Raw genomic sequence first — 14,668 nt, forward strand, 5'->3', positions numbered from 1 at the left:
ACATTATTCTTTTGGATATATAATGATGTCTTTTCTCAATCTTGAATAGAGAGGCAGAAAAAACTGTTCTCAACAGCACAGCTAACTTTAACCTACATTTTACATTAAATACATTTTCCTTGATGTACAAACATACACAGTGTCCTTATGTTGTGTTGGTTCAATAAATAAATATTGTTTCACTTTGTTTTACACTGTTCAATCTTTTTCATTCTATACAAGCTTAGTCAACATCACAGCATGGTGCATAACTCTTGCATCACATTTCCTGATACAACCTTTAAGATATTTTGCAGATCCTGTCTGGTCACTCAAAGGGAAGTCAGTGTACCTGAGAACATCATAATATTTATCAATGTTAGAGCAAAAAGTCTGAAAGACAGTACCGAACTCAATCATTTAAGGCACAGTCCCCTCTAATAATTTTTTTCCTTGTTTAAATTCCTGATCATTTCTTAAAAGCAGTAACATTGTATGAATAAATGGTGTAAGTTTTCTGGATTAGCTTTACATTAGTCAGGCTAGTGAGATGCATATTTTGATTAAAGAAAGGAATAACCAAAGAAGTGTGTGTACCTTATTACTTTAAAATAACAGAAGCATGAACAAATGATACTGATGAAGATCTAATAATTTGGTGTTTCATAATGTGCCAGGTCAAACTTTACATTAAATTTAACCATTAAATGTTCAAAACCTTGAATTTGGTTTTGTTTGGATAGTCCATCCCTATTTCAATACAACTTCTATGTATAAAATGCTGCACTTGTAGCATAAGCTTGTGCATGATTGTCTTGTTAGTGGTGTATTGGGTTATATCACCTGTGGGTCACCAACCCAATGTTCAGGCAGAATTGTCATTGTTCTGATACTTCATCAAAAATAAGTGTCAAGCAAATTTGATCACGTTATGAAATACCAAGATGTTTTGTTTTTACCTTATAGCCCAACTGTTCAACCCATTAGATTTGTTGTAACTTTAAAGGATAACATAACTATTATTGTATAAACAAACAATTATAATTACTGTTGAACTTTCACACAAAGAAATAAAACATCTTTCTTTGGGCCAGGTACTAAAACACTATATAATTACTGTACTCTGATTGTAATGTCAGAATTAATGATTTCTTACTCTTCTATTTTACCCTTAATTCCTTATAAAGTAAAACCTCTTATGTAACAGGAAAATATTTTTTCTATCACATAAAATTAAAATAAGGTTTGTAACAAAACTATATATAAAATTTTCCAATTTGTATTTTTTCATATCCAGTTTTCAATCTCCTTACACAAAGATAACCTATCCTCAAGCAAATAAACAAAAGGAAATGAATCAATACTTGATTTGATTACGAAAAGTTTATTATTCTGTTGACGACCAGCAATATCCATGGTAATAATTAAAATTCACATCTCTTTGGCTTTTAGTTTAACCCCTGAGGCCAATAACAGAAAATTAATTGCATAGGTAACCATATTAAGAAATGGACAGGTTGGAAGTGTACCATGTTCTAATTGTTCAGGAAACCACACGTACTTTAGACCCTACAAAATGTGAAAAGACTTGGTTTCTTTGTATTTGTGTTTTATTTTCCAAGCTTTGCTAGCAGTGATACTAAAAATCTTATTTCAAAATTTTCCAAGCATATTTTAATACCAAGTAAAATCTCGCACATACTTCAAATTAAGATACAGAATAAATGTTTAGTTCTACCAAAATGTAAAACTGAAAAGCAAAATTTGATCCAACAATAAAGTTCTTTCCTTTCAAAAAACCAGTTACATTCAAAATCACAGAGTAATTTTTAGTTTGTTTTTTTTCAATTATTTGGTTAAACTAGAATGTGTAACACATCAAGTGTAAGAGTGAGTTGTGGTTATTATGCTCACTGTAAATTATTAATAAAGTGCTTCTCATGTTTTTTTATTAATCAACCATAATCTCTAACAGTCCAAAAACTTTTTATTGTTCTCCCAAAACACTTTGTCTCTGCAACAAAAACATGTTAAGAAACTTCAGTTTATTCCCATGTGACAGCTCAATGAAACCTGCAATCATCCTGGTAGCTCTTCTCTAAATCCTTTTCAATAACTCAAATTCTTTTCTTATATAAATTACCAAAACTGAAAGAAAGATACTCCAAGTAAGATTCTAACAATTTCCCTACAAAGTTGTGGTTATTTCAAGTATCACATGATTTCACTCTTTCATAATAGCTAGTAAAAAACATACACATCTATTCATGTATATTTGGCCATCTTCATGCAGGTTTTTGCATGTAGTTATAATATCCATGAATATCAAGTATGGGGAGACTGTGCATTTGCTTTACCATGTAAAGCAGATGTAGGGAGATTGTATACCTGCTTTGATCCACTACCTCACTAATGAGACCCTGGAATTAGGCAAAATCCCTCACTGCCACTGGATATTTCCTGAATAACATGATATACATTATTTTTATTTAATACTCACTAAAAGGTTTTATCATATCCATGTTGTGGTTTCTTGACCTGCTTTAGGAACAAGAATACTACATTATTAGTTTGCCAGTTCTTCTGAACAAATAAATAATAATGTCTTAACAAGCCTTGACCAAATTCCAATTTCTAAATTGAGAAAAATTAAAACACTTCTCCAACTTAAATGTAGTTTACAACTGTTGTTCACGTAAGCTGATAGTATAAACAGCATCTAAGTCACTTCTGCACCAATCATATTCAAACCTAGTAAGACTAATATTTTTCATGTAAAAATGACCATATATCCAACTCCAAGAAAAATAATTATGGTTCTGTACATGTGTATGTACATATACACACAAGAACCAGTATTAATGGGTTATTTGTTTTTCCAAAATTCATAAAACAGGATAACTTCTGAGACTCTTAAAAATAAGGCTAAAAACCCAAAACATGAACTTGTTTACAAAAATACTAATTCAAAGATCAAGATATGACTATAGAAATTTATTTAAACTTTAAAACATTTCCCCCTTGCTTTAGATTTATTGTGACAATCACCAACTAGTTACCTAAGAGAAAATCTCATTGGAGTGGGGTTTCCATGTTTGGATTTTTGCTATTGAAATGGTAGTCCAAAAAACCAAACTTATATTACTAATAAAACTAAGTGTCTTCTGAAAACCAATATCTTTTCACATATATTGTAAAATAACCTAAGGAATATGTGGGCTACTTGTTTACCCCTTAGTGATGGACTTTTCATAAAAGTATATCAACCACGTTTATTATAAAACAATCAACTCAAAATTTGTATAATTATTTTAGAAATATGTGTATAGATTAGTTATTTATATTAACTTATTTCCATAAATATATTGCTTGATGTTAATCTTTCTAAGTTATTTATGAAACTATATACACTATTTTCCATTTATTAGTACAATGTAGTTTGGTATAAAAAATATTTTTTAATTTCGATTACACATTCCATCTGAAAGTCTTCCATTGTTCCAATGGATAATTTGAATTAAATTAAAACTGATATTTGTGAAATATCTATAATAAGAATTGGTCAGGTCACTAGTTTTCATGATGAAGACATCCATAATGAGTTAGTTTATTTAGTAAATGAATATGTAATTGATACTTTATTGTCTGGAATTTTCTATTTTGCAAGGCACAAAACAAACTAAGATCTGTAGCATAACGTATATATTATGTACAAAATAAGCAAAAAAAATGTTCTGCTGGAGGAGTGAAATATTAAAAAAAACATAACTTATGAAAAAATATTTCAAACATTTAATGTCTTTTCCACAATATTTTCTATTTGTATGTCATGTATAACAAACATCACAATTAATAGTTCTAACAAATTTCTTTTTTCTCATGTAGGGTTTACAAGTAAATAAACATTTTATGTGTAGTAAACTCATTGGTGCTTGCTAACTGAAAATTCAAGAACAAAAATTATATTGAGTACTAGAACTTTACTGTCTGAATAATACTGACAACTACTCATGGTCATCTAGTGACCAGAATAATGATGCATAATAGTTCAGCCTGAATTTAAAATAATTACTTTAAGAATAAAAGCAATTGATCAAATTCAAATCTTTTAATAATGTCAAGAATATTTATAATTTTGAAGAGATGAATTAATAAACAAACTATATTCGAGTTTACAGTGTTAGCAAAATGTTCGATATCATAAACAGAGCTAGCAATAATCTAACTGGTATGCAAAGTAGAAACTAAAACTGTGCCATAAACATTTCAGAGCTGTGTGTGTTTTATTTCTTATCTTTAATGCTGGGCTTGGTCACAATCTAATGTTTTTTAAAACCTCATTGCTGTGATTTAGTGGTGGAATACTGACAGGTTAATTTATTTTCACACACATCTTTTTAATAAACAAACCAGAAAGTGTTTAGACACATAACACCAGTTAATGTTTGAAGTCTTTCTTTAATAGCACATATAATAAACCTAGCTTTAAGAGCTAGAAACTGTTTTTTACAATTCACAAATTGTTCAACTTCACAGTTAGTGTTAGAACTGTATATTTTAACATTTGTAAATAGACCACACTTTACTCTCTTAGTACACATCTTCTGATGTTATCTTTAGTTACTAAATCCTTGCAGTCTTTCCTTGTTTTTAATTATCATGTATTTTCTCATCATTTGGTAATTGGTTCTGTAAAAATAATAATGCTTAAGTGTTTTTCCTTTAGCTCCCCCCATCCCCAAAAGAAAAAAAACAATAACAACAACGTATCCCTGAACAGCTTCTTCTGCCTCAGTTCTCTTAAATGCCTGCCAACTGATATAACTGAAATCTGAATTGTTTTGGCAAGTTGTTTGTTTTTACAGTACATATTTCAGTTGACAGTTTGCTGTTCTATTAAAATCATTCAGTTTCCCACAATGTATTAATACATTTTTCATTCGTTAATAAATTAACAAACCAAGGTCTTTTCACTATGTAAACGTAAATGCTTTTTTACACTTTCATTCCTAATAAAACTTTTACCACAGACATCACATGTAAAAGGTCTCTCTCCACTGTGAAGTGAATGATGACGTCTTAATGTTGTACTTTTTATGAAACCCTTTCCACAAATGTCGCAAACAAATGGCTTTTCTCCAGTGTGAATCAACTTGTGATGTCTTAAGCTTCCCATATGTCTATATTTCTTTCCACAAATGTCACAAACAAATGGCATTTCTCCAGTGTGAATCATCCGATGATGCTTCAGTGATTCACAGTGAGTAAATTTCCTTTCACAGAAATCACAACTGTATGGTTTCTCACCAGTATGGACAAACTGATGCCTTCTGAGTTTTGAACTACTTATAAACCTTTTCCCACAAACATCACAAACAAAAGGTTTTTCTCCAGCATGGACAAAATTATGTTCTGTTAACTGAGAAACATGTCTAAAGCTTTTGCCACACACATCACAAAGAAATGGCTTTTCTCCAGTGTGAGTTCGAATGTGCGATTTTAGGTTTCCACTAATTGAAAAACATTTTCCACAGAAATCACACCCATATGGTTTTTCTCCCGTATGAGTTAGATAGTGCTTTTTTAGATCCCCTTTTCTTATGATTTTTTTTCCACATATTTCACATACAAAAGGTTTTTGGGCTTCATGGACAAAACTATGTTCTTTTAAGTGAGTAATAAGTCTAAAAGTTTTCCCACATATTTCACAAACATATGGTTTATCTCCAGAGTGAATCTGGATATGAAGTTTCAAATTTCCATTAACTGAAAAACATTTTCCACACACATCACATTGAAAAGGTTTTTCTCCTGTATGAGTTAAATAGTGTTTTTTCAAATTTCTTTTGTTTTTAAATCCCTTTTTACAAAGGTCACATTCATGTAGCTTTTCGTTCACACTAGAGCTTGTAGGTACGGTAATAGTAAAATCACAGTGTTCAACATTCATTCTTCATTTGTGCCTGTTACAATTATTTTTGGTCTTGTCAGAACATCTGCATATGAGAGCCCCTTTGCAATTTAATTACATGTCTGAATCTGCATGAAAAGAAAATGTTTTACAACTTGAATATTGCTATAATAAACTAATGTTAAAAGTTAACATAGTTAAAAACTGACACTATGTATTGCTTTAAAATGGAAGGAATGTAGTGCTAGGAAAATTGAAATAAGTAAAATAGTTCATGTGCATATATAAAACATTACAGGAGTGAAAAATAACTAAAACGTAATGTATATACAGAAATCACATTATGAACTTCTAAATATCAAGAATTTCTATAGTTTAACCACGGTATATCTACAAATATTTAACAATCTATTGAAACTTATTGCTTGACAATGTTATTGATTTATGCAATAAAGCCTTTTCTTAGTGTTAACAGTAACACATAAAACTTTTAATTGCAGTAAATAATATGGGTAATTCATAATTCTGTCATCTCAGTATATTAATAAATGACTGAATAAATTTTATCTATTTAAAGGTTTGACTATATATATGTATGTATATATACATATACACACACACACATATATGTACATATTTATGTGTATCACTATCTCTTTGATTTACAAAACATGAAACAAATATTCAATAATTTAGAATGTGTTTTTATGTTTTAATCTGTTAAAAGTGTACGAGTATCACACCTTACTCAACTCACATTCAACAAAACTGTTGCATAAGTTGAGCACATTGGATTAATTATTACAAATACAGTGGTAGAACACAGTTACCAATCACCTGGATTTCATTTGAAAATAATGATATAAAATATCCTAGCTTTCTTACCGTTTACTTCCTTAAATTGTTCAAAATATTTTAAAAAACGTATCATTCAAGTAACTATAGCAGCAGGACTGCACTGTTAGGGGGAAGGCGGATCATTCTATGTTTATTTTTTTATTATTATATTTCGTTGACTTATTTAGTTTAAAGTTTGATTTTATTATTTGCTTTTATAGCTATAACCTTTATATCGTAATACTTTCTCATGGAAGATTATGCCGTTTCAGAAGCTGAATACAATTTACAAGTACTTTTATTTAATATCGTAATTTTACTATTCATTAACTTTCAGTTTTAACTTTTAGCTTTTGCTATACTAGCGTTAATAAGTAAACAGTAATTACGCCTAAAACTAAAAGCTGGGCATAATTTTGCCACAATCGTAAGTGATAAAGAACAAAACTTATATAACAAAAGGAAATTATTTAAAATTTTTCTCTCACCTTTCTTGCAGATCAGTATTTAGACGAAATACACTGAATACCGTGTTTTTAGCAAAACACTTTAATTCAACAAAAGGAACTTAAACCTTGTGACATATAACTCCAAAACAATTATTTTTATTAAGTTCATCCCTCGATTTATTGGCATAACTTTAAGATATATTGTATAACAAGTACTAGGCTCACAATCGATTAGTTCACAATTATCAATCAACGCCACGGTGCGATAGTTTCCTAAATCAAATATCGAACACATGTTTGAAGCACAACTGCACTAAATACAATGGCTGGTAGACAGTGCGAACAGTTGATCTAAATTTAACGTTGTGTAAAGCTGTTCATAAAATAAAGTGGGTTAGCTGTCTCTGTGATTAAACAAACATGAAACATTATATTTAATTAATAATTTAAAAAGAGGTAAAACTAAAAGAAAAAAGTTGCTGAAGGAATTGCAAAACAACTTACTATCTTAGAAAAAGAGAAAGTATTACATGCAAGGCCTAGCATGGCCAGGTGGTTAAGGCACTCGACTCGTAATCCGAGGATCGCGAGTTCAAATCCCCGTCACACCAAGCATGCTCGCCCTTTCAGCCGTGGGAGCGTTATATCAATCCCACTATTCGTTGGTAAAAGAGTAGCCCAAGAGTTGGCGGTGGGTGGTGATGACTATCTGCCTTCCCTCTAATCTTACACTGCTAAATTAGGGACAGATAAATTAGCGCAGATAGCCCTCACTCTAGGGGAGTAGCTTTGCACGAAATTCAAAACAAACAAATTACATACAATGTTTCATTATTTTTTATATCAAAGCCACATTGTCCACCTATCTGGCTAGTGTTGCAAGTTCGTAAACCTACAGTTATCCCACCGAGCTTTTAGATGTAATAGGTATTCATAGAAGTTCATCTGTGATGTTCAATTGCGCTTATCATGTGACTACCACAGTTCACGGCTCACTTCACTGAGCTGTCACCAATGAGACGAGGCTAATTCAGCCAGAAGGAATAACTTACGCGTTGCAGATGACTGACTACTGTGCTTCGAACTTTTAGTCTACTAGTGTCTTCATCGCAATGTTACTTTTGATACCTAATCACTTTGTCTCACTTATTAATGCACAGATTTATGTGGATCAACAACGGTAAAATGCAACCGCTCCAGCTATTCTGGTAGACTGTGAAGTACATCTATACTGAGTGAATGGCCACAATTATATATATCCAACAGGTGCTGCACTTCTCTTTCGTGTATCAGGAAATTCAGAGAACAACTAGTAGATTGTTGTTCAAATGCACATTATGCCATCATGGCTTATGATAGGTGCTTATCCCTATAGGTTCGTACATACAAATTCTGAAATATCGTTTGATTTTAATAGCTTTGAAGACTGCTAGTTGTATTACAGGTCATCTACCATGCCTTTATTTTTCGTAATAATGTTATTGCACAGTTTCCTACACTTATAACTTATCGTACAAGTGCATCTGTCAGTTTGTGACTTTTTTGCTTCCCTCTTTCCTTTGCTGCATATTCCAGTGACACAGCGATATGTCTGCGGACTTACAACGCTAGAAACCGGGTTTCGATATACGTGGTTGGCAGAGCACAAATAGCCCTTTGTGTAGCTTTGTGCTTAATCACAACAACAGCAACCCTTTGCTTCATGGTAAATATCACCCAAACTACCACTTGATCTTTTTATTGCAGTTATTGAAGTTTCCAATTAGTTGTTTGTATTTTTTATCCATATATAGAGTAGTCACCTGCCACGCGATAGGCCATCACTCGTCGTATGCAATGGCTCTGACCATTACATGATATCTATGATCTTAATGTTCAATGAATGAATAATTTCATAATTTAATCAGATCATCCATAGGCCATTTCATATAGTCAACTCGAATAGTAAATTTCTCACCTAACACTAAGTATAGTAAAGATTTTACAAATATTACAAGTGGAATGTATCGGCATTTAATGGCTACTAGCATAGGGTTAAAAAAATGTAAGCTCATGTTTCACATAGTTATGTTTCAGTGACAATAATATCTTTAACTCCACCATCATTAGTTTCCTGGATAAATCAAATGCCTTTGTGAAAATAATCTTGGTGACTTTGAATTAAAACATAATGTGGGGCCTGTGAATGGTTGCTCACATATTCCTGTCTATCCAAAGTGTTTCTGCCTTAGTTAATGTAATTGGAGAACTTGTCTACAAACCACCAGAAGTATGATGCAAAATGTGTTTCTAGCACTTTTGTGCTAGAATTCTTATTTGTTCTGTAACTAAATCCAGTATTTTTTTACAATTACATTTTGTTGCCGGATCATGGGATATTCAAAAAATGTCTACTACATGAATAAGAATTTCCACTTCAATACATACTAATACACATTTCCAAGATTCATTTTTAAGCCTGTAACTTTGATAAGCTGAAACACTGCTATCAAATTCTTAGTATTACCCTGAAAAACATGCAACTAAATGTCAAAATATCATCATTTAAATGTTCAGCCTCTCAAGAAATGGTTAATATGTAACACGGACTGAGTTACCTTGAAAAAAAAATTCATAAAATCTCAATGGGGTGCAAATAAAGCACATATAGACATTTTGTTCAGCCTATTAGTAACTGAAAGACAGATTCGCAAGTTGAACCAATGGGAACCTTCCAGCATGTCCATACACTCATCTGTTCTCAAGAAGGAAAATGTGTGCAACCATGTTCACTCACCTGAAGTCCAAGCATTTCTTTGGTGTCTCCTTTCTGATGAGCTGTAGTGCTATAACAAAAGGCCTTGTCGGTACTGGATACGTCAGATATAGTTCATTTCACGTGTTATTACATATTGTGGTTTACTATCACATATTAAAATAAGTAGTATCAATTCTGAGTTACACAAATATTGAGACAATTAGTGATAAAAGTGCTTGTTCATTTCTTTTGTTGTTACGCGTAAAGTTGTAGGTTTGACTGTTTTTGCTGTATCTACTGCAGGAGGCGAACTTTTTAAAAGCTCTCAAGATTATCGCTTAGCAACCAAGCAGCAAGTTGATAGTAAGAAATCACAAAAACACAAGAACAAAATTGTAGTATTTATTTGATTATAAAATTCTCAAGCTGGATTTTATGAATCTAGTGACCAACAAGTAAATTTTGGTATTACAGAAACATAACAAATAAAATAAAAGTCTTCAAATCAGTGTTCGGGGAAGGATATACGTTAAAACTAATCCGTTGAATAAATGTAAACAATAATACAAATTCCCACTGAATAAAATAATTAAACAAGGTGGATAATGATGTAAACTGTTTGTTTGTTACTTAAATAAAGCCATATTGAGCTATCAGTTATTTCTACAGAGGTGAATTGAACTCCGGATTCTAGCCTTGTAAGCCAGTAAACTCACCGCTATCTCACCTGGAGACCTCCTGTTCCTCCTATGTTGTTCTTATTTGTTGTTGTAGTAAAAAATGGATCTTCCCTTACCACAGAGGTGGGCAACTCCATGGCCGCTGGCCACATGTGGCCAGTGGATAGAACAGTTGTGGCCAGTTCGAGTTTAGGAATCAACTTTTTCCATTATTTATTTTTTTATCCCAAATTTGGTAATCAACAACTGCACTGCCTCATGTCATCGTTCATGTCGCACGCTTTATCACTGCCACAGACTCCGCCCAGTTTGTAACGTCAGTCTAGATTAGATGTTTGTTATCGAGTGTGTGTTGTTTTGCATGCGTCTGCAAATATATTTTTATTCTGCAGCTTTTACATGTTTAAATATATTTTGTTTTTAATCCCATGATATAGATAAGTGGATAATTTTAAAACGACAGAATCCAGATAATGGTGAACACTTAGAAAATAAAGGCAATTTAATTGATTCTATAATTACTGCTGAAAAAAGAATGACGCGTGACTGGAAAAACGTGAAACAAGAATTTAATAAAAATTGGGAGTTGAAATTCGTAATGATTGAAGTAAATAATAAACCAGTGTGTCTTTTGTGTAACAAAGCTTTTAGAAATAATAAAGTATACAACCTTAAACAACACTTTAACAATTTTCACAATGAATTTAATGTAAATTTTTCAATTGATAGCAAAAATCGTATGAATGAAATTAGCCATCTGAAAGCAAAACTTCATAAATAAAAGTTAGGCCTAAAAATATTTTTATCACTGATAGAACTAGCTACGTTAGCTAGCTATAAAGTAGTTTGGATTTTAGCTCAAAAAAGAAATCATTTTCTGATGCTAAAATAGTAAAAGAAATATTGATTGTGGTCACTGAAACTCTGTTGGAGAATTATAATTCAAAAATAAAATATAATATTCTTCAAAGGGTAAATAATTTGCAATTAGATCGAAGAACAATTGTCCTCAGAATGCTAGACTTAGTGAAAGACATAGAAAAACAGTTGCTTGAAGAACTAAAAACTGTTTGTATTTTTCTTTAGCACTAGATGAGTCAACAGATGTTAGTGACACTGTACAGTTGATATTTTGGGTTCGATATGTAACTTCAGATCTTCAAGTGAGGAAATAAATGCTTGAGTTTTGTTTAATACGAGATTGAACATGTGAAAAATACATATTTGAAAAAATCTTGAAATGTCAAAAAAATTTAATCTGGATTTTAAAAACCTGTTTTTCTCATAACAGACGGTGGTTCCGTCATGACTGGGAAAAAATTAGGGTTTGTTTTCTTTTGAAGCAGCATTTAATTGAAAATAATGTGAAGTCCACGCTGCCATCTTTCCATTTAATTTTGCACCAGGAAAAGTTATGTGCTCAAATGTCTGAAAGTGATGAATTGAAAAATTTGATGGTCATTGTGGTAAAAATTGTGAATTATATTAAAAGTTGAAGCTCTTTCATCCATCGACAGTTTGTTGAGTTTTTGAAGAAAAGCAGTGATTGTACTTTTGATGATCTTATTGATTTTGCAAATGTAAGATGGTTAAATAGAGGAAAAGTCTTGGAACGATTTACTTCCTTATGTCTTGAAATAAAAGAGTATCTTGTTGAAAAAGGTAAGATTGAAAATTTCCCTGAAATTGAAACTTTGTCATGGCAGTGTGATTTTCACTTTCTGTGTGACATGATGGCTCATTTGAATAATCTGAATATGAAGCTTCAGGAAAGAGGTAAAATAATAAGCGAGCAATCACAGTCTATTCATTAATTTCAATTACAAAAGATTGATTTGACACATTTTACAAAGTTGAATAGTTTTCTAGAAAATAATAAGGACTATGATTTCTCTGATGGTAAAAATGATCTCTACGTAAACTGGATCAAAAATCTATCTTAAAGATTTGAATCACGTTTCTCCGAATTAAAAAAATTGAAATTGATATTGATGCTTACCCTGCAAAGTATAGAACACATAAAAGGTAAACAAAAATGTTCTTTTAGAGAGATGTAGCTCACTATTCTGATAAATGACAGACTGCCAAATTTAAAGCCAGCAATTTCAAAATTATTTTCCATGTTTGGATCTACATGGGTGTGTGAGACAACATTTTTTTCGCTAGATCTTCTTAAGTCTAGATACATATCTCGGCTCACTGACATAAATTTAGAGGCAGAGCTAAGATGCTCATTGAGCATATATATTAAGCCAAATTTCACGAAAGTTGTTTATGAAAACCCCATCAATTTTCACATTCAAGATTAGTTGAACTGCAATTATTTTGATTAAACGAACATCTTTCAATTTTTTTTCTTGAATAGTGTGGCCAACGTTATTTTTATTAGCCTGAGTTGTGATCACTGTAAAAAATAAGTTGCTCACCCTTACCTTACCAGTTTGCAACTCGAAAAACAAAGGAAACTTTTTTTTTTAAATTTCGCGCAAAGTTACACGATGGCTATCTGCGGTAGCCGTCCCTAATTTAGCAGTGTAAGACTAGAGGGAAGTCAGCTAGTCATCACCACCCACCGCCAACTCTTAGGCTACTCTTTTACCAACGAACAGTGGGATTGACCGTCACATTATAATGCTTCCACGACTGTTTGGTGCGACCGGGATTCAATCACGCGACCCTCAGATTACGAGTCGAACGCCTTAACACATTTGGCCATGCCGGGCCTAACACGGGAAACACAGAATATAAAATGTAACAATGAAATTAATATAGTAGTTTTTGTAACATTGCAAAAATAATATGAAAGCATAAACACATTCTTCAAACGAAATACCTTTCCATACTTATCTGTTACAACAAGCTCTACTTAAATATAAAAAAAAAGTAGCGCCACCATACACTTTTATTTGCTTACAGCTATGAGAAACTATCAGAGCTAAAAATCCCTTGGCCTAGATATTTGTTACTGTAAATTTACCAATAAAAAGTGTTAAAACTTATTTATGTAAGAGTAATTTTCAGACTTTTCTTTTTAAATGCATGATGGCAGATTCTTCCTACCAATGACTTTAAGAAGATATTTGCCCTGTTGGAGAGTTCTCTTGCTTGTTAGCATGTTTTTTATGTTAATTTTAATGTTTAGATTTTGTTAACGATAATATAATAAAAATCATTATTACATATTTAAGGGGAAAAGCTCAAAAGTGAAACAAGATTTAAGGACCGAGACTTGAATTTATATATATATATTTACTTAATTAAACATTTGTTACTACTATGTGGGCCGGCATGGCCAAATGTGTTAAGGTGTTCGACTCCTAATCCGAGGGGCGCGAGTTCGAATCCCGGTCGCACCAAACATGCTCGCCCTTTCAGCCATGCGTGCGTTATAATGTTACGGTCAATCCCATTATTCGTTGGTAAAAGAGTAGCCCAAGAGTTGGCGGTGGATGTGATGACTAGCTGCCTTCCCTCTAGTCTTACGCTGGTAAATGAGGGACGGCTAGCGCAGATAGCCCTCGAGTAGCTTTGCGCGAAATTCAAAAACAAACAAATTACTACTATTTAATGGTTTTCTTACAAATTTAATGATAACAACAGAAGAAAAAAGTTTGTTCGTACTGATGATTAGGATAATAATTTTAGAGTTATATAATTTTTGACTGCATTGAAATTTATGTATATTTTGTTCTGAAAGGTTTCTAGCTGATAATTTTGTTTTGAGAATTGCAACTGCAGATTTATTCATATTTATCCACAGATGGCAGGACTTGAAGTTGAACTCTCTTTTAACTGGTTTGATTTTGAATTTCGCACAAAGCTACACGAGGGCTATTTGCGCTAGCCATCCCTAATTTAGCAGTGTAAGACTAAATGGAAGGCAACTAATTATCACCATCCACCGCCAACTGTTGTGCTACTCTTTTACCAACGAATAGTGGGATTGACCATCACATAATAACGCTCCCACAGCTGAAAGGGCGAGCATGTTTGGCGCGACGGAGATTCGAAACCGCGAACCTCAGATTACAAGTCGAACGCCTTAACCCACCTGGCGATGAGGACTGCTCTTTTA

At 32.3% G+C, this 14,668-nt stretch overlaps 1 protein-coding gene across 4 annotated transcripts; it reads right to left on the reverse strand.

The window, feature by feature from the left end:
• Nucleotides 1–4,417: 4,417 nt before the first annotated feature.
• LOC143241678 (uncharacterized) lies at nucleotides 4,418–10,062 on the reverse strand. Of its 4 annotated transcripts, none has more exons than XM_076484929.1 (2): nucleotides 9,953–10,062; nucleotides 4,418–6,018 (listed from the first exon to the last, which is right to left on the reverse strand). In XM_076484929.1, exon 2 carries the CDS (start codon nucleotides 5,927–5,929, stop codon nucleotides 4,931–4,933), a length of 999 nt encoding a protein of 332 aa, XP_076341044.1. In that variant the 5' UTR covers nucleotides 5,930–6,018; nucleotides 9,953–10,062; the 3' UTR covers nucleotides 4,418–4,930. The 4 variants fall into 4 exon arrangements, with proteins under 4 accessions (XP_076341044.1, XP_076341031.1, XP_076341025.1 ...); XM_076484916.1 differs by lacking the exon at nucleotides 9,953–10,062 and adding an exon at nucleotides 7,681–8,060; XM_076484910.1 differs by lacking the exon at nucleotides 9,953–10,062 and adding an exon at nucleotides 7,216–7,744.
• Between the last annotated feature and the right edge of the window lie 4,606 nt (nucleotides 10,063–14,668).

The sequence above is a fragment of the Tachypleus tridentatus genome, chromosome 2 (genome assembly GCF_004210375.1).
Source record: "Tachypleus tridentatus isolate NWPU-2018 chromosome 2, ASM421037v1, whole genome shotgun sequence".
NCBI classification, from domain to species: domain Eukaryota; kingdom Metazoa; phylum Arthropoda; class Merostomata; order Xiphosura; family Limulidae; genus Tachypleus; species Tachypleus tridentatus.